General features: G+C 43.9%; 1 protein-coding gene across 1 annotated transcript; it reads left to right on the plus strand.

Annotated features, from left to right (window-relative positions):
• Nucleotides 1-19331: 19331 nt before the first annotated feature.
• Nucleotides 19332-20294, plus strand: ORNANAV1R3101 (vomeronasal 1 receptor ornAnaV1R3101). Its single transcript, NM_001253493.2, has one exon. The coding sequence runs from the start codon at nucleotides 19332-19334 to the stop codon at nucleotides 20292-20294; it is 963 nt and encodes a 320-aa protein (NP_001240422.2).
• The last annotated feature ends 6240 nt before the right edge of the window (nucleotides 20295-26534 follow it).

Genomic DNA, 26534 nt, shown 5'->3' on the forward strand with positions numbered 1-26534 from the left:
CCAATAGTATTTATTGAGTGCTTACTATGTGCAGAGCACTGTACTAAGCGCTTGGAATGAACAGGTCGGCAACAGATAGAGACAGTCCCTGCCCTTTGACGGGCTTACAGTCTAATCGGGGAGACAGGCAGACAAGAACAATGGCAATAAATAGAGTCAAGGGGAAGAACATCTCATAAAAACCATGGCAAATAAATAGAATCAGGGTGATGTACATCTCATTAAACAAAATAAACAAAATGAAAAGGGTGATGAAGATATATACAGTTGAGCAGACGAGTACAGTGCTGAGGGGTGGCATGGGAGAGGGGGAGGAGAGGGAAAGGGGGAGAAGAGGGTTTAGCTGCGGAGAGGTGAAGGGGGAGGGTAGAAGGAGCAGAGGAAAAAGGGTGGAGCTCAGTCTGGGAAGGCCTCTTGGAGAGGTGAGCTTTAAGTAGAGATTTTGAAGAGGGGAAAAGAATTAGATTGTCGGAGGTGAGGAGGGAGGGCATTCCAGGACCGCAGGAAGACGTGGCCCAGGGGTCGACGGCGGGATAGGGAGACCGAGGGATGGTGAGGAGGTGGGCGGCAGAGGAGCGGAGCGTGCGGGGTGGGCAGTAGAAAGAGAGAAGGGAGGAGAGGTAGGAAGGGGCAAGGTGATGGAGAGCCTTGAAGCCTAGAGTGAGGAGTTATTGTTTTGAGCGGAGCTTGATAGGCAACCATTGGAGGTGTTTAAGAAGGGGAGTGACATGCCCAAAACGTTTTTGCAGGAAGATGAGCCGGGCAGCGGAGTGAAGAATAGACTGGAGCGGGGCAAGAGAGGAGGAAGGGAGATCAGAGAGAAGGCTGACACAGTAGTCTAGCTGGGATATAACGAGAGCCCGTAGCAGTAAGGTAGCCATTTGGGTGGAGAGGAAAGGGCGGATCTTGGCGATATCGTAAAAGTGAGACCAGCAGGTCTCGGTAACGGATCGGATGTGTGGGGTGAACAAGAGAGCCGAGTCAAAGATGACACCGAGGTTGTGGGCCTGAGAGATGGGAGGGATGGTCGTACCATCCATGGTGATAGGGAAGTCTGGGAGAGGACCGGGATTGGGAGGGAAGATGAGGAGCTCAGTCTTGTTCATGTTGAGTTTTCGGTGGCGGGCAGACATCCAGGTGGAAACGTCCTGGAGGCAGGAGGAGATGCGAGCCTGAAGGGAGGAGGAGAGGACAGGGGCAGAGATGTAGATCTGCATGTCATCTGCGTAGAGATGGCAGTCAAAGCCGTGAGAGCGAATGAGTTCACCGAGGGAGTGAGTGTAAATGGAGAACAGAAGAGGGCCAAGAACTGACCCCTGAGGAACTCCAACAGTTAAAGGATGGGAGGGGGGAAAGGGGCCTGAGAAGGAGACCGAGAATTACTGGCCAGAGAGATAAGAGGAGAACCGCGAGAGGACGGAGTCCGTGAAGCCGAGGTGAGATAAGGTGTGGAGAAGGAGGGGATGGTCGACAGTGTCAAAGGCAGCTGAGAGGTCGAGGAGGATTAGAATGGAGTAGGAGCTATCGGATTTGGCAAGAAGGAGGTCACGGGTGACCTTAGAGAGAGCAATCTCGGTATAGTGGAGGGGATGGAAGCCAGATTGGAGGGGGTCCAGAAGAGAATGGGAGTTAAGGAATTCTAAGCAGGAGTGTAGATGACTCGTTCTAGGATTTTGGAAAGGAAGGGTAGTAGGGAGATAGGGCGATAACTGGAAGGGGAAGTGGTTGAGAGAGGTTTTTTTAGGATGGGGGAGATATGGGCATGTTTGAAGGCAGAGGGGAAGGAGCCATTGGAGAGTGAGCGGTTAAAGATAGGAGTTAAGGAAGGGAGGAGGGCAGGGGCGATGGTTTTTATAAGGTGAGCGGGAATGGGGTCCGAGGCGCAAATGGAGGGGGTGGTACTTGCGAGGAGGGAGGAGATCTCCTCTGAGGATACTACAGGGAAGGATGGAAAGTAGGGGAGAGGGTTGGTGAGGGGGAGGGGAGAGGGGAAGGAGGAGCAGAGGGAAAGAGAGGGCAGTCTGGAAGGCTCCTGGAGGAGGTGACTCTCAGCTAGGGCTTTGAAGAGGGAAGATTGTTAGTTTGGGAGGAGGTGAGGAGGGAGAGCATTCCAGGACAGCAGTAGGATGTGGGCCAGTGGTCGACGGCAGGACAGGCCTGAACGGGAGGGACCGTGAGGAGGTAAGCGGCCTAGTACCATGTTCTGCACACAGTAAGCAGTCAAAATATTACTACTGATTGATTGCTGGTTATAAAGTAAAGTTCCAGAAATGTATGAATAAGCTACAGTCTAAAATAAATCATGGACTCAAGTCACAACATTTTGGTGTTAAATTATCATTATGTTATTACTACACTAATAATAATAACAATGCCTATTTGTTAAGAGTTTACTATGTGCCAAGCACGTACTAAGTGCTGGAGTAGATCTAAGTTAGTCAGGTCCTATATGGCTCACTGTCTAGGTAGGAAGAGAGCAGGTATTGAATCCCCATGTTTGGAGATGAGGAACTGAGGCCCAGAAGTTAAATGACTTTCCCTAAGTCACACAGCAGGCAAGTGACAGAGTCGGGATTAAACCTAAGAACTCTGACTCCCGATGCCTGTGCTCTTTCCACAGAGCCATGCTGCTTCTCAAAAATGAAGGGGCTTCACATGGGCGTGAAAACAGCTTCTAACTTTTTTCATATAAGTTTTGTATATTTCTACTATACATATGGATTCTTTTCCTGAAGACAAAAGTTTTCCATCCTATGGACAACCACATTCAGCCTTAATAAGAAATGTTCCTTACCTAGCACTGCAACTCATCAATGGTTTTCTTTAACTTTTCTTGACTATCCAAAGTCACAGATTCTCTTTCAGAAGTAGTCCGTTTTCAGTTTGGTAATCACCTCCTGGTGCTGTTTTAAGGACATAAAAGCATTTCTCCGATTTCTTCTTTTGTGTCTATGTTCTTTGCCATAAGTAAACACGTGATGAAATCAGTTCCTACCAAATGCTTTTGCTTAGATTTACTTCTATTCACTTCTGCACTCAAGAATTCTAATCTTCTAATTCTCAATTGGATCCAAAATGTCTCTTACCATCTTCTGGGTACCCTTAATATCATCTCGAGCTGGGCCCTCTCCATCTGCAGAGTTTCCAGGAGTTTCATGAGGTCGACTTTTTCTTGGGTGACAGTTCTTATTTCTTCCAGATTCTCTTGAAGTAGCTAATTGTCAGCGTCTCCATTTCTAGGTCCTCCGGCATTGAATCTCTGTCCTTAATTGGGCCTTCAAGGATTCCAACTCATTTAACTGTCCACAAGTCACAGAGGACTCTTCCCTCAGGCTGTCAAGCTATTCTTGCTCAGCTGTCTTTTGTTGAAGCTCCTGGATCTCGTAGAACGGCTTAAAAAAAACAAATATAAATGAATGAAATGTGGAATGAAAATCTCTCTTGTGTATCTAAAAAGATGCAATATACCCTACACAGTCCTAGTTCTCAGTAGGTATTCTGTAGCTATAAAAGTTTGTGTTTTTATAATAGGATGGTATTCTGCATTGCTGGTGACCCAAAGAGTATGCTAGAAAGAAATGAAAGTGGTCATTTGTGACTGCATGTTATTTTGTTGTTTCAAAATAGATGAGATGACATGAAAATATTAAGGCCTCTCCAATCACTACAGCAGCTCAAGAGAGTTTAGAGAAATCAGGCAATCTCTATTGCATTTTCAAGGTAGACGCCACTAACCTCTGGTTTCGTATCATTCAAATCTGAGCTTACTTGCCATACTTCCAAAGACAGACTTGCTATCTGATGTTTCATTTGTTCATTCTCTTCAACTAGATCCACATGTTTCCTTTCAAACTCCCTGAGCTGCTGTTTAAAATCCTGGTGTTTCTGGCCAGTTCTCTGGCCTTCTGTCCAGGAAACGGATAGCTCTTTAGTCTTCTCCGCTTCTAGAAGTTATTCAAGAATGGCTTTTTTGAGGAATTTGTCCTTTGCAGATGTAACCAAACAGCGGTTTGGACTCCTCAAGATTCCATCGATACATTTAGAGCATTGGGAAATACTTGTTAAATCGTGTTATATTTGGGCAACAGTTTTGGAAGACTTCATTACACAGTAAATCAGCCTGGTTAGTAGGTTAAAAAAAAATCCTCAGGCCTACAGAAATTTTTAGCAGCCTGTGATACCTGCATTAGGTTCTCCTCATAATCCTGCATCATCTATCTCTGTTTAAACCACACCACTTTGCTCCAACTATTGTCATTATTTCACACTGTTGTATGGGATGGCCTTTTGGGCAGACTGCAGAGACAAGAAATGAGTAAGAGGAATTTGGGGGGTGCAACGGATGGCAGCAGTCACAACAGTTTCCCCCTTTTCCCTCTGCTCCTCCACCTCTCCCTTCCCTCCCCACAGCACTGTACTCGTCCGCTCAACTGTATATATTTCCATTACCCTATTTATTTTGTTAATGAATTGTACATCGCCTTGATTCTATTTAGTTGCCATTGTTTTTATGAGATGTTCTTCCCCTCGACTCTATTTATTGCCATTGTTCTTGTCTGTCCAACTCCCCCGATCAGACTGTAAGCCCGTCAAACGGCAGGGACTGTCTCTATCTGTTGCCGACCTGTTCATCCCAAGCGCTTAGTACAGTGCTCTGCACATAGTAAGCGCTCAATAAATACTATTGAATGAATGAATGAATGAACAGTGGCAGATGGGAAGGGGGCTGGACTTTGAGGCTCCTCTTTTCATCTTTCCAGTGCTGATGCTGTTGCTCTCCTACTCTATCAGATGACCAGCTGGATGCATGTAAGTGTGAGCAGAAGGGATTTGGGCAGTGAAGAGGAGCAGTTTGTCAGGGGCCTGGAGGTGAGATGTGCAAGACGGAAGGGATTGAGGAAGTTCTTTGGGGCAAATGCTGAGACACAGGGGCACAGAGTTTTGGGTTTTTTTTGATTGAAGACTTCTATTTTAGGACATAGTTGCCAACAAATTTGCCTGATTGAAGAAGGGTCAGAAATTTAAACAGAGACAATAGATAATTTGGTAGTGCTATTAAAAACCCAGAATTTGCACTTTTTGACATAGCAATTTGCTCTAATCTGTACTATCAGATTCCATTGTGTTTAATTGTATCACAAGATCAACTATACCTAAATATACACACCATGAATCTGATCTTTTATAAACCATGATAACTTGAAAAACAAAATTAGTGTAAATGTCTTATAGCTGCTTTCAAGGTAAAGTATTCAGCCCAATAAAAAAAAATCCCTTCTTCTGAAATATTTACTCCTTTCCTCAGCAGCTCTGCTTCATTAGATAATGTTTTCTACTCTAAGACTTTTAGCTTCTTTTTGCAAAATTGTATTTCCTTCAATTACTTTGTCCAGTTCACTTTTAAGACCAATTCATTTTCTTTCCAATTCCACCAAAGATGGCAAATTCGAAGTTTTGGATGAATTCAATGATAAATAAAAGGAAGTAGCTTAACTTCCATCTACCGTGACAGTTTCTTAAAGAAATTCAAATAATTTCTTAAGGAATTCAGAAGATGGGATTCTTTTCAACAATGTGTTTACTTAGGACAGGTTGATAAAAATGACACTACCGTTTTGACCCCACTGCTTAACGCAGTGTCAGGCACATGATAAACTCTTAAAAACCGTTATTCTTATTATTTAAGTGCTTATTGAGAATTTTCCCAGACAGGTTATCTATAAATACATAGTGACTGGTTCCCCCTACTGGTCGCATTTAAAAATATTTGGCATTTGAAACTCGAGGAAACATAAGCCTAATTCAACATCAACTACACTTTAAAAACTTAAAAGTTGACAGTTGAAAGGAAGTTATTTAACACCCCACAGTATTTCACAGAAAGAAGAGTTGACCAAAAGATGAACAAGATAAAAACAGAACGTGTGAGAGAAGTTTAGTTATAGAAAGCACCTTTAGGAACCTCGCCAACCATGAAAGAAGTTAATTTAGAGTTTTCAGTAAAAACAAACTGTAACTCAGTTTGCATTTTATTGCAGCTGACTTTACCTACTGCCAAATGACTTTGTTATACCTGAAGATCCGTTTCCACATGTTCATCTCTACTTGAGAGTTCTTTCTATAAGAACACTGTTATATAGAGAGAAGAACATTATGTATGCTCATCTAACCTTAATGTATTCCAAACAAAACATGTTAAAGAGACATTTCCATTTTCTCTTTCAACTCAAGATTTTCATCTTTAAGGAGGGCTGATTCTTTTTTTGCCCCAAGGGCTATGATTTCAGTCTCCTAGAGAGTCTGCTTCATCTTCTAGATGTCTATAGATACAGTTTCGGTGTTGCCTGGGAGGACACCAAGATTGAATATAATGGGATAAGTGGCATCCAAACCAATTTCTCCCTAGGGACATCTCCATTCTGAATTACCAAATACAAAGTGAACCCAAATGATCAAACCAACAATAACCAAGAAGTCTATTAAAATGTGGATTAGTTCACAATCCTCTTAAATAGCTATGAATCAACAATCAGATGACTTGAACACAATTCACATTTCTTGGTTTAGAAAGGGGTGAGGGGATTGTTTCCAACTATCATTCAGATTTAGGAAAAAATTTCCCCTCTTTGCTTCACCTCCATATGGTTCTCTCACATAATGTTTCCAAGGTCAAAGCATGGCTGGCAAAAAAATTCTCAACAAAATATGTTCTAAGTAAATTCTTTTAAAAAATGTTAAGAATCCTAACTATTTTTAAAATTATTTATTATGGTACCTACTATATACCAAGTATGGGGGTAGATAAAAGATAATCAGGTTGGATACAGTCCCTGTACCACAAGGGGCTCCCAATTTAAGAAGGGGAGAGTAGGTCCACTCTTTTATTAGTGGACCTAATTAAATACCAGGCAGATATTGGCTCTGTTTTGCTTTCCAAATCAAAGAAATCAGGCTGCAAGTCTATTGCTGGCAAAAACAGCTTTCTTAGTTTCAGAGAAGTCAAGTTCTAAACCAAATATCAAGTATCATTCTCTTTCATGAAATTTAAAAATACACAAAGTCAACACTAAAAGTAATTCTAATTTTTACAGCTGAAAAGAAGACATCCACTTGTCCTGATCTTTTTATTTCCTTTATCTGGTTTTCTTGAAGCAAGTCTAATTTTGATTTATGTTCTATCTGAAGCAATCGCAGTAGAATGGAGTAATTAGTAATTCAAGTAGAGAGCCTGATAGAGGACCTGGGTTCTAATCCCAGCTCCATCACTTCTCTGCTGTGAGACCTTAAGAAGGTCACTTAACTTCTTCATTGATATTCACATTTGAAATTCACCCCACCCCACAAATGTACCTTATGTATCTATCTTTAAATTTCTTTGTTTTGTGGTACTCATTAAGCACTTACTATGTGTCAAAAGTTGTTCTAAGTGCTGGGATAGTTACAAGTCAATTATTTATATTAATATCTGTCTCCCCCTCTAGAATTGTGGACAGGGAACGTGTCTGCCAACTTCGTTGCATTGTTCTGTCCCCCTATAGAGTTGTGGTCCCTGACTTCCAGGACCTTACAGTCTAATGGACTTTTGTAATGGAAGCAGCATGGCCTGGTGGAACGAGCATATAGGCTTCAGAGGTCAGAAAACTTGGGTTAATAATAATAATTATGGTATTTGTTAAATGTTTACTATGTTCCAAGCACTGTTATAAGCACTGGGATAGATATAGGGTAATCAGGTTGTCCCACGGGAGGCTCAAATTTTTTAATACCCATTTTACGGATGTGTTAACCAAAGGCAAAGAGTAGTTGAATGACTTTCCCAAGGTCATACAGCAGACAAGTGGCAGAACAGGGATTAGAACCCTCATCCTCTGACTTCCAAGCCAGGGATTTTTCCACTAAGCCACACTGCTTCTCTGGGTTCTAATCCCAACTCCACCATTTGTCTTTTGTATAATTGAGGCCAAGTCATTTCACTTCCTTGTGCCTCATCTACAAACTGGGGATTGTACAAACTGGGGAGGATTCTCTCCCTCCAACCTAGACCCTGCCTGACATGGAAGCTCAACATCTGAATCTGTTTACCTGGTATTTACCTCAGGCTCAGGACAGTGCTTGACACATAGTAAACATTTATATACCACAATTATTATATATTTCATGAACATTTTTCCTTTCTACAAAATTTCTGCTAGCAGTATTTGGCTAACAACTGGACTGTTTCAGCTACAAATCCTAAAGATTTTTTTCATCTTCCCCCACTAACATAAATTGTATTTAAACCGTAAGCATAGCAGCATGACCTAGTGGAAAGAGCTCGGGCCTGACAACCAGAGGACATGAGTTCTAATCCCTGCTCAGCTGTGTGAACCTGGGCAAGTCACATAACTTCTTTGTGCCTCAGTTACCTCCTCTGTAAAGTGGGGTTTCAGACTGTGAGTTGCAAGTGGGACAAAGACTGCGTCCAACCTGACTACTTTGTATCTACCTCAGTGCTTAATATAGTGCCTGGCCCATTGTAAGGACTTAAATATCCTTAAAAAGTGTAATATAGCAAAGTGGACTTTGGTGCCCATAATTATGTTTCATGCCAACTCACCAAGTGAGATACCATGACCACTCCTTCACAGTTAGATGTGTCTTTTCCCCTACTTTCCACAATTTAAAATGTGGCATGGACAGAAACAAACAACCTTGTAGAAAATTAATGCATCTTTTTCCACAGAAAGGAGAAGAACAGCAAGATCACCTACTATCTGGAAAATGGTAGGAGAGCGACTGCTTTGCTGATTCATTTTTGTTTTTCCACAATGTCTGTTCTCTGGAATAGATTCATATTTCAAGTCAACATGCGTTTGTCCACAGGAAAACACTGAAATTTGTTCAACTGAGCATTTTCACTCTTCTAGACTGGGAGCCTGTTGGGTAGGGATTGTCTCTATTTGTTGTCGAATTGTACTTTCCAAGTGCTTAGTACAGTGCTCTGCACACTGTAACCACTCAGTAAATACAATTGAATGAATGAATGAATCATGACCTGGGTTGGCGGCTACATGGTGACAGTTTTACACCAACACCACAAACAAATGCAGCATAACCACAGTATCAGTTGCCCCCTGAAATCCTCCATGGAGACCACAGCCATTGACACCATCTTGCTTCTCATCAGTCGCTATGTTTGCTTTTGCTGGGTTTCGTGAAGGGATATGACCCCCAGATGCAGAGTGCCACAAATTTTCTGTCAGCTTGTTACTCCTTCTTATGTCTGTGGATGCTGATCAGCAGAGATCCTTGAATCCACAGACTCCAAAGTATCCTGGAGAATTAGAAAGGGACCTCTCTTCCTTTGGATCAATCTATCGATCAATCGTATTTAGCGAGCACATGCTATGTGTAGAGTAAGCTCACTGCAAACAGGGAATGTGTCTACCAACTCTGTTGCATTGGACTCTCTCAAGTGCTTTATTCACAATAAGCACTCAGTAAATTCCATAGATGATGATGCATGCAGCAAACTGTACTAAGTACATGAAAGAGTACAATATATTAGAGTTGGTAGACATATTCTTTGCTCACAACAAGCTTACAGTCTAGAGGGGAGACGGACATTAATACAAAGTGCTATGGGGCTGAGGACATAAGTGCTGTGGGGCTGAGGTTGGGGTGACTAAAGGATCCCATGTCACCAACCCACCTTTTTCTTTCCTCATCAATGCCTGTTCTCCCTTGCTCTTGGACTGGGAACTCCATGTGAGACAGAGACTATGTATAACCTATCTTGTACCTATCCCAGTGTTTAGTACAGTGCTTGGCACATAGTAAGCACTTAACAAATACCATTATCATGATTATCATCATCATTCTTCCTGAAAATGTTCTAGTCTAAAGGAATTAGAAGTCTTTGAGGAACAGTCCATCTCTTCCAGGGATTTTCCACTCTTGGTCCATGGAAACAAGTGCTCCTAGAATATAATTATAATTGTAGTATTTGTTTAACGTTTACTATTTGCCAAACACTGTACTAAACACTGGGATAGATACAAGATAATCAGGACCCACATGGGGCTAACAGTCTAAGTAGGAGGAAGAGCAGATTTTGAATCTCCATTTTGCAGATAAGAGAACTGAGGCATGGAGAAGTTAAGTGACTTGCCCAAAGTCACACAGCAGGTAAGTGGGAGAACAGGGAGAGCTCTGCCTCCCAGGCCCTTTCTTTTTCCAGTAAGCCATGCTGCTTCTCTATGTGGTAAAGTCCACTGTTTCTCCCCCTCCCATCATATCCTCTGTTTTTCACTTATGTGGACTTCTCTCTCATAATTTTCCTCGATAATAATGATATATTGGTATTAATTAACAATAAAAATGCTGGCATTTTACTAGTTAAGCATTTTACTATGTTTCAAGCACTGTATTGAGTGCAGGGGTAAAAATAATCAAATCAGACACAGTCCATGTCTGTCATGGGGCTCACACTCTAAGGGGGGGGGGTGAAGAGGTATCTTATCCCCATTTTACAGATGAGGGAACTGAGGGTCTGAGACAATAAGTGATTTACCCAAGATCACAAAGCCATCAAGTGGTAGAGGCAGAACCCATGGTTCCCAGAGGCAGTTTCCATTCCGCTAGACCACACTGCCTTTCTAAGGAAGAGTCTTGGCATCCTTGGTCCTTCCTTCATATGGAAGAGAGAGGTAATGGGGTTAAGGATGAAACTTTGGACAGTTCATCTATGTGAGAAGCAGGAGTCTCCAGAGAGAACTTGCAAGTCATCCTCTGGACTGTAAGCTCATTGTGGGCAGGGAAGTGTTTACCATCTCTGTTAAATTGTACTTTTCCAAGGGCTTAGTACAGTGTTCTGCACACAGTAAGTGCTAGGTAAATAGGTAAATACCATTGACTGAATAATTGAAGTGCTATGTGTTGTGGTAGATAGGAGGTAATCAGATCAGACTCAGTTCCTGCCCGACATGAGGTTCATAGCTTAAGAGGGGAGAAGAGCAGGTATCTTATCTCCATTTTGCATATGGATGATGAACTTGAGGCACAGAGAGGTTAAGTGACTTACCCAAGGTCACACAGCAGACAAATGACTGAACAGGGACTAGAACGGGGATCTCCTGATACCTGATCCTGAGCTTGTGAGACCAGAAGACCAAAAAATACAGACTCTAGTCACAGCTCTGTCAGTAGCCTGCTGGGTGATCTAGGGAAACTTAACTTTTTGGTCTTCAGGCATTTACTTTCAACAAGATCATCCAATGTTGTGATTGGTTCTCCTAGTTGACCAGGAGTGTCAAAGTAATCATTATGTGTAATAATGTAGACTGCAGAGTCATGTCAACAAACTCTGCTCTATTGTATTTTCCGAAGAGCTTGGAAAGTGCTCAATAAATACCATTGATTGATATGCGACTTTATACTTAATTCGCAGACAGGAGAACTTTAACCTCACCCTAATTTCACTGGCTTGTACTAAGCACTGGAGTAGATACAAGCTAATTGGGTTGGACACAGTCCATGTCCCACATGGGGCTCACCATCTTAATCCCCATTTTACAAATGAGGGAACTGAGGCACAGAGTGCCACAGAAGTGACGTAACTTGCTCAACGTCACAGAGAAAACAAGTGGTGGGACTAGGATTAGAACCCAGGTCCCTCTAACTCCCAGGCCCGTGCTCTATCCACTAGGCCACTCTGCTTCTCAGTGTGGCTTTTCTATATCATGGTTTAAAAAGGCTTGTGGTCTTGAAATTGAGATGTACAGCCTCTGTAGCTGGAAAAGAATTAGTTTGTGAGGCAGAATCCCAGGATTCAAACCCCAGCCCCACCAGTGGCATACTATGTGACCTTAGATAAGTCAAACAACCTCTCTGAGCCTCAGTTTCCTCACCTGTAAAATGCAGGATAGATTGTGAGCCCCATTAGGGTCAGGAAATGTGTCCTATCTCTGAATCTTTTCTCTTCCTCAGCACATAGGGATTGCTTAATGAATATGGTAATTTGGTTTCAGCATTTCCTTATTTGTGTTACAATGTGGGATTTCCCAGAAACTTATGCTCAGTGGAAGGTAGAATGTCAAGGGAGAAGAGGAAATAATTTCTTCCCCATGAAGTAATGTGGCAGCAATATCAACCAGATTTTATTCATTGATTGCTCATTTAATTCATTAAATCATCACTGGTTCCTGATTTGGAGGTGGATTGGCAGTGGGGAAGCCAGGTGGCTCCTCCAATGGGGACATCTCAGACTTCCCTTACGGATGTGTCATGGCCACAGCAAGTGACACAGTAAACACAGCCCCAGGGAAGATGAGATCACACTCCCTCCTCCCTATAACTCCTGTCCTGTCAGCTCCTCCAGATTGGGAAGGATCAAGTGCTTCACTCTGCAGCCCAGCAGTGGTACAGATCAGCACAGGTGAGGGTTTTTTGCTTTTTCCTTGTATGTGTTAAGAGTTTACTGTGTGTCAAAAACTGTTCGAAGGTGCTGGGTTAGATACAAGTTTTATCAGGTTGGACACAGTCCTTGTCACACATGGGGCTCATAGTCTAAATAGGAAGGAGTAGGATTTAATCCCGATTTTATAGTTGAGGAAGCTGAGGTTCAGAGAAGTTAAGTGACTTGTCCAAGGGCACACAGCAAGCAGTTGGCAGAGCCAGGATTAGACCCCAGGTCCTCTGACTGCCGGGCCCATGTTCTTGGCAGCTGGCCTCATTGCTTCTCTAAGTAGTGAGTGTCTTCTTATATCTCGGCTTTATAGCTGGGTGGATGTGGGACAGAGTCTGGGCTCATGGACTCTGGGTCCTGGGGCAGGGTGATAAAATTCTAGGAGGAGTTGCTATCCCTGCACCTCTCTCTCCAATTTCCCTGAGCCTTGCTGCCTCCTGTGGCTTGTCCTAAGGAACCAGGCAGAGGGAGAAGCCTAAAAAATGAAATGTTTCACAGACTTCTCAGCTTTGATGCATTGGCTAGAAATTGCCCATTGACATATAACCCAATTATTTCTCCTCTTCTCCTGATGAAGTACATCTCCTTCTCCTCCTCCCATATCCTCTTCTTTCTGAAAAACCAAGTCATTGATGGTGTGTGACACTGACATGACAACAGAAGCTCAATAATAATATTTACTTTACTTGTTGAGTGCTTACTGTGTGCCAAGCACTGTCCTAAGCACTGAGGTAGAAGCAAGTTAAATCGGGTTGGATACAATCCCTGTCCCACATGGGACTCACAGTCTAAATAATGTGACTGGGATTTATTTATATTAATATCTGGCTCCCCTTCTAGACTGTAAGCTTATTGTGGGCAGGGAATGTGTCTATTATATTATAGTGTACTCTCCCAAGTGTTTAGTGCACCATTCTGCACACAGTAAGTGCTCAATAAATGTGATTGACTGACAAATACTATTGATTGACTATTTCTCCACATGGAACTCACAGTCTAAGTAACATGACTATTTCTATATCAAGGCTGAAATGTATAATCAAGTAGTACCTTACAGTTCTAGGACTCCTTTAATCTTAGGAACTCAAAGGAGTTTCACATATAAAATCTGATTTTTTTTTCCCTGTATATAAGGGAGGAGCAGTGATTTTTCCAGTTGACAGAGAAGGTTAGTCACTGGCCCAAGAAAACTGAGCTGAGATGTATACCTAAATCTGTTGGGTGTTGGTCAGAGATTCTTCTACTGGAGAAGGTTACAACTTGGGTAGCCTCAAGGATGTGGGTTTTTCCAACAGGTTCAGCACTGGGGAGTAAAGCAGATTTCCCCATCGCCTTTATCTTTCCCTCATTTCTCATACAACTTTCTCCTACTATCTTTCCTCTCTTCTGCTTCTCTCTTTCCTTTCTCCTTTCTTTGGGTTTCATCTCTGTTCCTTATTCTTCATTTCCCTTCCCTCTGTCCTGTGCTTCTAGCATCACTTTTTTATCATCTTGTCTGCTTCATTAGAATTCCATAATCCCTACTGTCCTCTCTCTCTCTTTCAAGTCTCTTTATGGCCTTCTTTCATTTCTCTTCTCTGCACCCTTACTCTCTCTCTCCTCCCACCCCCATTTATTTTCTCTTAGTTCCTCCCATTCTATCAGTTTCACTGTCTCTTCTCGATGGTCTATCTCTTTTTATTTTCTTATTTTTCTATTCCTTTTTCCCTCGTTCTTTTTTTTTCAGTAATTGTTAAGTGCTTATATATGTGTCAAGCATTGTTCTGTTCTAAGCACTGGGGTAGATACAAGTTTATCAGATTGGACACAGTCCCTGTCTCAGTCTAAGTAGGCAGGAGATCAGGTATTGAATCTCCATTTTATAGAGAAGGTAACTGAGGCTCAGAGAGGTTAAGTCACTTCCCCAAGGTCACACAGCAGACAAGTGGCGAAGGCGGGATAAGAACCTAAGTCCTCCAGACCATTCACTTTCCCTGTTTCGCTATTCCTCGCTTTTTCTCTTTGATTCTGTTACTCTGTTTGCCTCTTCCCCTTCCTTTCTCAGTTTCCTTACAGTTACTAATGCATACATTCTGCTTTTCTGTTTTTATAACTGTAATTCTTATGTACCCAAATTTTGTGCATTCTCTCCAGTCTGCTAATCTTCCCTACGTCACACACCTTCTCCAGCTTTTTTTCATCTTTTCATGTTTTAATTTTTTTAATGGTATTTGTTCAGCACGTACTCTGTGCCAGGCATTGTACTAAGCACTGGGTTGGACATGATCCCTGTCTCACAAGGGGCTCACAGTCTTAATCCCCATTTCACAGATGAGGTGACCGAGGCACAGACAAGTGAAATGACTTGCCCAAAATCACACAACAGACAAGTAGCAGAGCCAGGGTGAGAACTCAGGTCCTCTGACACCCAGGCCCATGCTCTAACGACTAGGCCATGCTGCTTTGCATTTTTATTTTAAATTTTCTACCAAAAGGAAAACAATGGATTCCCGTGTGATCTACAAGTACTTAAGACAGAGCACTCTACACATTATGGACTCAATAAATACTCTTGATTCCAATCTCTCATCCCACCTCTCTCCCTTTAAGAAGCCCATTTTTTTCCTCTCTCTTCTTTTCTTCATTCATTCAATAGTATTTATTGAGCGCTTACTATGTGCAGAGCACTGTATTAAGCACTTGGAATGTACAAATCGGTAACTTTTCTTCTTTCTCTCTTCCTTTCACATTATTTTCTTTCTCTCTTATTCCTGTCTCTTTTCCTTCAATCTCCTCTAGTTCCCTTCTCTCTCCTACTTTTGTCCTTCTCTCACTTTTTCTTTTGTTTTTTGGCAAAACAGTTCAGTCACAGTGCTCTGCAAAAAGAAAGCCCTTAATAAGTACTATTACTATCAATCAATAGTATTTATTGAGTGCTTACTTTGTGCAGAGCACTATACTGAATGCTTGGGCAAGTACAATACAACAGAGTTGGTAGATATCTTCTCTTCCCAAACTAGAAGCAGCACAGCTTAGTGGAAAGAACCTGGGCCTGGGAGTCAGAGGATCTGAGTTCTCATCCCAGCTCAGCCCCTTTTGTATGCTGTGTGACCTAGGGAAAGTCATTAAACTGCTCATTGCCTCAGTTGTCTCATCCAGAAAATGGGGGTTGAATACCTGTCCTCACTCCTACTTGGCCTGGGTGGCCCCATATGGGACAGGGACTGTGACCGACCTGATTAACTTGTATCTATCCAAGTACTTAGAGTGGTGCTTGACACATAATAAGTGCTTAATAAATCCGCCCCCCCCCCCCCCCAAAAACACCAAACCCCTACAGCCTGCAGTTTATTACTGGTATGAACTCTGTTAATAATAGTAATAATAATAATAACTGAGGTATTTCTTAAGTGCTTACTATGTGCCAGACACAGTACTAAGCCCTGGGGTGGATAGAAGCAAATCAGGTTGGACACAATCCCTGTTCCATGTGGGGCTCACAGACTCAATCCCCATTTTACAGATGAGGTAATTTAGGCACAGAAAAAATGAAGTGACTTGCCCAAGGTTACACAGAAGACAAGTGGTGGAACTGGGATTAGAACCCACTACCTTCTGACTCCCAGGACGTGTTGTGCTGTACCCTCCCAAGAATACATTACTCCGCATACAGATAGTGCTCAATGAAGATTATTGATTGATTAATGTAATTTCAGACTCTATCAGTACAAGTTCTGTCCAATTGCCTCCAGTCACGGGAATTTGCTAAGCCTGTTGGGAAAAGACAGTCCAACACAGGGGCTTGAGAAAGAATGAGTAGAGTGTATCCCCACTGACCTAACATGAGGTATTGCAATCCCCCAAAGCCATTGGCAATAGATGTTTCTCTCAATAGTCTCAATAATACTTATTTAAGCACTTACTATTGAAAGTACTATGCTAACTGTTGGGAAAGAAAGGAACTGCGGAGTTTTAGGCCCAAACCATGTCCCCTAAGGAGTTCACAATCTAAGAATAAGGGGATGGATGACAAAGATACAGAAAGATGAGTAAAAATATAAGAGGCAAAGATGATGATGAACACAGAAGGAGCGGCAAGATTACAGTCTCCTCAAGGGTTTTTTTTTAATGATGTTTGTAAAGTGCTTACTATGTGCCAGGCCTTATTCTAAGCACTGGGGTAGATACAAGTTAACAAGGTTGGGCACAGTCCCTGTCCCACATGGGGCTTCCAGTCTCAATCCACATTTTACAGATGCGGTAATTGAGGCCTGCAGAAGTGGAGTGACTTGCCCAAGGTTACATAGCAGACAGGTGGCAGAGCTGGAATTAGATCCCAGGTCCTTCTGACTCTCAGGTCCGTGTTCTAAAAATAACGAAGATTATGGTACCTGTTAAGTGTTTACTATGTGCCAAGCTCTGTTCTAAGCACTGAGGTAGGTGCAAGTTAATCTGGGTGGATCCAGTCCCTGTCCCACATGGGGCTCACACTCTTAATCCCCATTTCACAGATGGGGAGGCCCAGACAAGTTAAAATGACTTGCCCAAAGTCACACAGCAACACGTGGCAGAACCGGGGTTAGGATCCAGGTCCTTCTGACTTGCAAGACCATGGTCTATCGACTAAGGCGCACTGCTACTCATCGACAGTCCTAGAAGTCAGAGTCGTGAGTATGCCAGTATGGCAGTACAAGTTAACAAGGTTGGACAAAGTCCCTGTCCCACAGGGGGCTCCCAGTCTCAATTCCCACTTTACAGATGCGGTAAATGAGCCCTGCAGAAGTGGAATGACTTGCCCAAGGTTACACAGCAGACAAGTGGCAGAGCTGGAATTAGATCCCAGTTCCTTCTGACTCTCAGGTGTGTGTTCTACTAATAATGATAATTATGTACTGTTAAGTGTTTATTATGTGCCAAGCACTGTTCTAAGCACTGAGGTTGGTGCAATCCGGGTGGGCACAGTCCCTGTCCCACATGGGGCTCACACTCTTAATCCCAATTTTACAGATGGGGAGGACCAGAGAAGTTAAAATGACTTGCCCAAGGTCGTAGAGCATACACGTGGCAGAGTCGGGGTTAGGATCGAGGTCCTTCTGACTTGCAAGCCCATGCTCTATTGACTAAGGTGCACTGCTTCTCAACAAGAGACCTAGAAGTCAGAGTGGTGACTATGGCAGTCATTCTTTCAAGGTTCTAAAAGAGGAGAGGGGGTGCTGACACTGTTTGAGTTTTTCCTGAAGTAGCATAGGAGATGCTGGCATGGTAATGGGATGGCCTCTCTCCTGTCCAATTGGGCCCCGGAGGTCAGTGGATAGAGCTCAGGCTTGAGACTCAGAGACTCTGAGTTCTAATCCTGGCTCCTCCCCTTTCTGGCTGTGTGACCTTGGACAAATCATTTAGCTTCTCTGCATCTCAGTTTCCTCCTCTTTAAAATGGAGATACGATACCTGTTTTCCCTTCTGCTTAGAGTGTGAGCCCCATGTGGGTTAGGGACTGCAGCTAACCTGATATAGACCCAAGTGCTTACAATAGAGCTTGGCATACTCTATGCACTTAACGAGTACTACTATTATTATGATTGTTATTATTGTTAAAAGGGGAGAGTGGTGGAGGGTTCACACTGCTGCTACTGGTTTGAGTCCTTCCTGGGATGGAGCAAGGGCCAATGGGAGCGCTGCTAGCGAAGGTTTAGGCACCAAGCCAACCTTATTCACTTCAATTTATCCTTTCCTGCCTTAACTCTGCCCTCTCCTCTGCCAGGCAAAACTACTTTTCTTCCCTCATTGATGCCTATGCCCGTCACGCCCGCCAATTGTTCCAGACTTTTAACTCTCTCCTCGGGCCCCTGTTCCTCCCACTCCCCCATCCATCACTCCCAACGATCTGGCCACCTGCTTAATCCCCAAAAATTAACACTATCAGGCCTGAGGTCCCCAAAGTCACCCCCTCCCTTCTCCATCCCACCTGCTCCCAACCCTCTCCCTACGTTCCCATCTTTCCCTGCAGTATCCTCAGAGGAGATCTCCTCCCTCTTCACAAGTGCCACCCCCTCCATCTGTACTTCAAACCCCATTCCCGCTCATCTTATAAAAACTATCACCCCTTCCCTCCTCCCCTCCTTACCTTTTATGTTTAACCACTCACTCTCCAATGGCTTCTTCCCCTCTGCCTTCAAACGTGCCCAAGTCTTCTCCATCCTAAAAAAACCCTCTCTCGACCCCTCTTCCCCTTCCAGTTATCATCCTATCTCCCTCCTACCCTTCCTTGCCAAACTCCTAGAATGAATCATCTACACTCGCTGCCTTGAATTCCTCAACTCCAACTCTCTCCTGGACCCCTTCCAATCTGGCTTCCGTCCCCTCCACTCTACCGAGACTGCTCTCTCAAAGGTCACCTATGACCTCCTTCTTGCCAAATCCAATGGTCCCTACTCTATCCTAATCCTCCTCGACCTCTAAGCTGCCTTTGACACTGTAAACCATCCCCCTCTCCTCCACACCTTATCTCACCTTGGCTTCATGGACTCTGTCCTCGCCTGGTTCCCCTCTTATCTTTCTGGCTGTTCATTCTCTGTCTCCTCTGCCGCTCCTCTGCCACTCACCTTCTTACTGTCTCCCGTTCACGCCTATCCCGCCATCGACCCATGGCCCCCATCCTACCGCTGTCCTGGAATGCCCTCCTCATCACGTCAAACTAACTCTCTTCCCCTCTTCAAAGTCCTACTGAGAGCTAAATACTACTGAATGAATGAATGAATGAATGAATGAACTTGGCATCATGGGAAATTTCTAGATTGACTCTTGTTCTGTGTTTCTCAAGTTCTGCATTTTGAGGACTCTTCGTTGATGAACTCATCTGCTTTTATATAGGATTCTCGGGATTCTACCATTCTGAAAACATCAAGGTGATGTTTTCGAGTGACCTGATATTGGGAATTTCCTTCTTCTCTCAGACTGCGGTCGGCGTGCTGGGGAACTCAGCTATGTTCTTGTTGTACGTCCACATCTTTATGGCTCAACCCCAGCAGAAGAAGCCCACGGACCTGATCCTCACCCACCTGACCATAGCCAACACCATGACCCTTCTCACACGGGGCATTCCAGAGACAATGGTGGCCTTGGGGATGAAGAATATCCTGGATGACGCTGGGTGCAAGGTCGTATTGTACATCAGGAGAGTGGCCCGAGGCCTATCTATCTGTACCACCTGTCACCTGAGTGTGTTCCAGGCCATCACTATCAGTCCCAGCACCTCATGGTGGTCCCAGGTGAAGCCCAGAGCCCCCCATTACATCCTTCCTTCTTTCTTCATCTTCTGGTGCCTCAACTTGGTGATCTATATCATTTTAATCAAAAATGCCCAAGCCACCAAAAATATCACAATGATGGAACACATGTACATTTCAAAATACTGTTCTGCGATGCCAAAGAGTAATGAGTTTATGGCTCTAACTCTAATTACCACAACTTTTGGAGATGTCATCTTGGTGTGTCTCATGAGCTGGGCCAGTGGCTACATGGTGATCGTGTTACACCGACACCACCAACAAGTCCAGCACATCCACAGCACCAGCCGCTCCCCGAAATCCTCCACGGAGACCAGAGCTATTAACACCATCCTGCTGCTCGTCACCTGCTTTGTTTGCTTCTATTGGCTGGACAGTTTTATGAATATTTATTTAAGTTTTGTGAAGGGATATGAGCGTGAGGTGCAGAGCACGATGGCCTTCCTGTCGACGTGTTTTCCATCGCTCTCCCCCTTGGTGCTGATCAGCAGGGACCCCCGCTTTCCCAGGCCCCACTCTCTCACCAAGAAAGTGAAATGCCCTGCTTCTTCTGACGTTCCCCGGGATATACATATTGTGGCTTAAATCTGTTCTCTCCCCAGTGTTCTCTATGAAGACTCCAGTCGATTGGAATGAGCAGATTCAGGGAACAGCCTTTTTCTGCAGGGACCATTCACCCCCCACCCCCCCCCCCGACTACTCTTGAGGGAGAAGGGTCAGCTAGAATCTCTCGTAACTAAAATAGTATGACCTAACTCCAACAGATATCATCCCATCTTTGGCCTCACAGCACTTATGCGTGTATCTATAAATTGTACATTATAAATCATCTATTTCTATTAATGTCAGTCTCCCCCTCTAGACGGTAAGCCTCTTGTGGGCAGTGAACCGGGCTACTAACTCTGTTTTCTTCTCTCTCCCAAGTGCTTAGTACAGTGCTCTGGGAAATACTCATTCAATTGTATTTATTGAGCACTTACTGTGTGCAGAGCACTATCCTGGAAAATAGTTGCTATTACCAGCTACTTGCATACTGCCCCTAGTTGGCCCTTCCATTCCATTAGGCTCTTACTCAACTTCGTTGTGCCTCACTTCCCTCATCTGCAAAATAGGGATTCAATAATTTTTCTACCTACTCCTTAGATTGTGAACCCCATGGGGGACCTGATTATCTTAGAGAAGCAATGTAGCTTAGTGGAAAGTGCTTGCGACTGGGAGTCAGAAGACCCAGGTTCTTAGCTTGTCTGCTGTGTGACCTTGGGCATGTCACTTAACTTCTCTTTGCCTCAGTTTCCTCATCTGTAAAATGGGAATTAAATCTTATACCCTCCTATCTAAATTGAGTCCATGTGGGACAGAGACTGTGTTCAAACTTATAACCTTGTATCTAGAACAGTGTTTGGCACATAGTAAGTGCTTAACAAATACCATAATTAATCATCAATAACTGTATTCTCGATGTTTCAGGAACATGGATGAGATTGCACTGTTTCTACAGTCATTCATTTCCCCGTCCGACCTCACTTTGGAACTGGGGATTTGTTTCCACATCCCAGGTGATGGTCAGGGACAGGAAGTACTCCCAGAGGAGAGGGCACCTTTTGGAGCATCCCAGAACACCCAGTGATTGTGTCCCAGGAGGGTTTAACTCAGACTGGAGAGTCTTGAAGAAGACTAATGAAGAGGTCTCCCTGGGGTATTAATGAACAGGACAGGGGCTTTCCCTAAGTCCCTGACCCACATGGGGCTCCCAGTCTAAGTAAGAGATGTTGAATCCCCATTTTACATTTGAGGAAACTGAGGCACAGAGAAGCTAAGTGCCTTGCCCAGGGTCACAAGGCCAGGAAGTCACTTAACTTCTCTGTGCCTCAGTTCCCTCATCTGCAAAATGGGGTTCAATATCTGTTTTCCTTCCTTCTTAGACCGTGGGACCTGATGATGTTATATCTACCCCCAGTACTTTGCACACAGTAAGCGCTTGAAAAATACCACAGTCAGTAAAGTGGATGTTCTGGTTTCGCATCCAACTTACAGATGATTGGATTCTGTGTACCCAACAAAAACCCCTCACCATTGGTTTTAAAAGACTCGATCACCTTACCCACTCCTACCTGGACTCAAATGTGTTTTCCAACTCTGTTACAGAGTTTATTTTGTACTCTCCCGAGAGCTCAGTACAGTGCTCTGCCCTCTGTGAGCTCTCAATAAATACGATTGATTGATCAATTGATCAGAAGCCACAAAGGGAACAATTCTTTCTCTAATCTCCCCACGCCGGCCTCTTGGCATTTACTCACATCTCTTTTTATACTCATTAGCTCATTCATTCATTCTTTCATTCAGTCGTATCCGTTGAGTGCTTGCTGTGTGCAGACCACTGTATGGGGCGCTTGAGGGGGCATTGAGACTGTGAGCCCCAAGTGGAACAGGGAGTGTGCCCAACTCGATTTGCTTGTACCCCAGCGCTTAGTACAGTGTCTGGCACATAGTAAGTGCTCAGCAAATATGATTATTGTTATTATTACTAATACAATTCAGTCCGCACACTTCATTCCTCTAATGCTAACCTTCTCACTGTACTTCAATCTTGTCTATCTCGCCACCGACCTCTTGCTCACATCCTGCCTTTGGGCTGGAGTCCCCTCCCTCCTCATATCAGACAGACAATTTCCCTCCCCATTTCAAAGCCTTATTGAAGTCACATCTCCTCCAAGAAGTCTTCTCTGACGAATCCTTCCTCTCCTCTTCTCCCACTCCCTTCTGCATCGCCCTGACTTGCTCCCTCTATTCAGCTCCCCACCTCCCAGCCCCAAGACACTTATGTGAATATCTGAAACATTCATTTTTTGTATTCATTTATATCAATGTCAGTCTCCCATTCTAGACTGTAAGCTCGTTGTGGGCAGGAAATGTGTCTGTTTATTGTTATACTGTACTTTCCCAAGCACTCAGTACTGTGCTTTGCACACAGTAAGTGCTCACTAAATATGATTGAATGAATGAATAAATGAATTAAGTGTACCCTTGCTCTCCAGAAGGATAGCAGTGATTTTGAAGTCTGTGACTTTCCCTCTTTTAATTTGCCCTCAAGGGATGGCTCTCCACTCTTAGCAGCCATGACTCTAGGGACACTAGTGAAGTTCTATAAAGTTGTATTCTCCAGTGCCAGTGCTTAGAGAGACAGAGACAGAGACAGAGAGATCAGATTCTTAGCTTCAGTGAGAGAAAGGATGTCCCATTGTTCAGTTGGCGCTGGACAGATAGGATCCACCTAGTGCCATTCTGCTCACATCTCTTCCTCTCAGATGTCCCAAGCTGGAACAAGAACTTGGTGGTTTTTCCAGGAAAGCATTTCCCAGCTTTGGCCACCCCAAAGAGAGAAAGCTCAGGAATGAGAAATACTCAAGACAGAGATTTGTCTGAGGATTTTCCCAAGTCCCCAAGCCAGTCTGAAAAATCAGCTTCACAGGCTTTCCAAATCATCTCTGAAGGTAACCATATCCGTGAAAAGGAGAGCAAAGACGGAAGGGATTGAAGGGACACAGTAGGATTGGCCTTCCTTCAATAGCGAATGTGTCTACCAACTCTGTTATATATTACTCTCCAAAGAGGTTAGTACAGTTCTCTGCATACAGTAAGAGCTTAATTAGTACCACTGATTGAAAGGTGAGTAGAGAACATGTAAAATTTTTCCTGGTCACCTTCCTGTTCCTTCACCTCCTCTTCATTCTTTTCTTCCTTCACTTTCTCCTTCTCTTCTTTGAGTTCCTCCTCCTCCTCCTATCCCTATTCTTCTTTCTCCTCTTTCTTCTCTCCTTTGTCCCCCTCTCTTTTTTTCTCCTGCTACTTTTCCTCTTCCATATCCTCCTTGACATCCCAACCTTAATGACTTTATCAGCTCTGTTTCCCCAACCAGGAATGTCTTCTCCACCCTTTTGACCTATAATCTTTTGGCATTTATGTCCCTATCCATAATTAATTTATTTATATCAATGTCCGTCTCTCCCTCTAGACTTTAAGGGAAGTGAACATGACTACCGAATCTGTTATATTGTACTCTCTCAAGTGCTTAGTACAGTGCTGTACACACAGTCTTCTTTAATTGCCTTCGAGTTGTTTCTGACCCATAGCTACTCCATGGACACTTCTTTCATGCAATAAAAACTTGAGTCTCTGCCATTATCTTTGATCAAGGTTTAGATCACTTGATCACCTGTCTATTTATAGGACAACACACAAAGCACTCAATCAATACCATTGACCCATCGATGGATTTGCCAAATTGTGTCCTTCTCCTCCTTTACAGCCATGACAAAAACTGACCGGTTCTATGAGGCTTTCCCAGATTGATTCCACTTGACTGCAGACCACTAATCACTCCAGTCATCCTTACATTTTACAGAATTCCATCTCCATGCACAATGCTTTGTTTTTCATGGTATTTGTTAAGCACTAACTAGGTGCCAATGAAGTACTGAGCACTAACTACGATATGCTCTACACATCAACTTTCCTGAATGTTTCTTACCGATTCTTATGCATCTGAAGCAGTGTGGTCTTGTGGAAAGACATGGGCCTGGGAGTCAGAGGACCTGGGTTCTAATGCAGCCCTGCCATTTACTTGTTGTGTGAATTTGGGCAAATCATTTTACTTCTATGTGCCTCAGTTCCCTCTCCTGCAAAATGGGGTTTCAGTGCTTGTTCTCCCTCCTACTTAGACTGTGAGCTCCAAGGGAGACCTGAATAGATTGTATCTACCCCAGGGCTTCTTACAATGTTTGGCATATAATAAGTGCTTAACAAATGCCATTTTTGTTATTACTTGCTCTTCCTTTTCCTCATCTTCATTTTCTTTCTGTTTCACTTCTTTTCTCCTCCTGCTTCTCCTCCTCTTCTTCTCTCTTCTCCTTGTCATCTTCTTCCTTCTAGAATTCAGCAGATTTAGCCTCTCAAATCCAGGCAAGACTCCTTTATCCTTATTCAACTTTCCTAATTCCAGACAAATTATCTAATATCTAGCCCAGTGCTTTAGCACAGTGCTTGGCTTTTAACAAGAGCCTTATTCTTACTAAGAGATGAGAATCTACCCCATTTTTAAAGGGCTCCAGGTAAGGCAAAGTTTTGAACCCTGTGCTTTGGAACCCATTCCCGCTCATTTTATAAAAACTATCGCCCCTTCCCTCCTCAGCTCCTTAACTTCCCTCTTTATTCACTCACTCGCCAAAGGATTCTTCCCCTCTGCGTTCAAACATGCCCATGTCTCCCCCATCCTAAAAAAAAAAACCCACTCTCTCTGCCCCATTGCCCCTTCCAGTTATCACCTTATCTCCCTCCTACCCTTCCTTTCCAAATTCCTAGAACGAGTCATCTACACTTGCTGCCTCAAATTCCTCAACTCCATCTCTCTTCTGGGCCCCCTCCAATCTGGCTTCCACCTCTCCACTCCACCACAACTGCCCTCTCAAAGGTCACCCATGACCACCTTCTTGCCAAATCCAATGGCTCGCACTCTATCCTAATCCTCCTTGACCTCTCATCTGCCTTTGACACTGTCATCCATCCCCTTCTCCTCAACACTTTATCTCACCTTGGCTTCATGAACTCCATCCTCTCCTGGTTCCCCTTTTATCTCTCTGGCCATTGATTCTTGGTCTCCTTCGTGGGTTCCTCCACCCCCTCCTATCCCCCAACTGTAGGGATTCCTCAAGGGTCTGTTCTTGGTCCCCTTCTGTTCTTCATCTATACTCACTCCCTTGGTGAACTCATTTGCTTCCACGGCATCAACTATCATTTCTACGCAGATGACACCCAAATCTACATCTCTTCCCCTCTTTTCTCTCCCTCCCTCCAAGCTTGTATCTCCTCCAGACTTCAGGACATCTCCACCTGGATGTTCGCACGCCACCTAAAACAAATTATGTCCAAGACTGAGCTCCTTTTCTTCCCTCGCAAACCCAGTCATCTTCCTGACTTTCCCGTCACTGTGGATGGCACTATCATCTTTCCCGCCTCACAAGCCAGCAACCTTGGTGTCATCCTAAACTCTGCTCTCTCATTCACCCCACACCTCCAATCCTTCACCAAAGCCTGCCAGTCTCACCCTCACAACATCGCCAAGATGGGCCCTTTCATCTCCATCCAAACTACTACCTTTACTGGTCCAATCTCTCATAATATCCCAACTGGATAGTTGCATCAGCCTCCTTTCTGATCTCCCATCCTCCTTTCTCTCCCTGTTTCAGTCTTGTCTTTACTCTGCTGCACGGATTATCTTTCTACAGAAAAGCACTGGGCATGTCATTCCCCTCCTCAAAAACTTCCAGTGGTTGCCTATCAACCTTCGCCTAAAGCAAAAACTCCTCACTCTTGGCTTCAAAGCTCTCCTTCACCTTGCCCCCTCCTAACTCACCTCCCTTCTCTCCTTCTACAGCCCATATCATACACTCCTCTCCTCTGCCGCTAACCTCCTCACTGTGCCTTGCTCTCGCCTATTCTGCCATCCTACCACTGACCTGGAATGCCCTCTCTCCTCATATCCGCCAAACTAACTCTCTTCCCCTCTTCAAAGCCCTAATGAGAGCTCACCTCCTCCAGGAGGCCTCCTCAGACTGAGCCTCCCTTTCCCTCTGAGCCTCCTCCCCTCCACATTACCCCTACTCTCTCCCTCTGCTCTACCCCCTTCCCCTCCCCACAACACTTGTGTATATTTGTATATATTATTTATTACTCATTTTATTAATGATGTGAATATAGCTATGATTCTATTTATCTATTTTGATGGTATTGATTCCTGTCTCCTAGTTTTGTTTTGTTGTCTGTCTCCCC

The sequence above is a fragment of the Ornithorhynchus anatinus genome, unplaced genomic scaffold (genome assembly GCF_004115215.2).
Source record: "Ornithorhynchus anatinus isolate Pmale09 unplaced genomic scaffold, mOrnAna1.pri.v4 scaffold_344_arrow_ctg1, whole genome shotgun sequence".
In the NCBI taxonomy this organism is placed as follows: Eukaryota; Metazoa; Chordata; class Mammalia; order Monotremata; family Ornithorhynchidae; genus Ornithorhynchus; species Ornithorhynchus anatinus.

What these genes read in the sequence shown, in the direction of transcription:
- ORNANAV1R3101 (NM_001253493.2), top strand. Translation starts at nt 19,332, where the DNA reads ATGTTTTCGAGTGACCTGATATTGGGAATTTCCTTCTTCTCTCAGACT.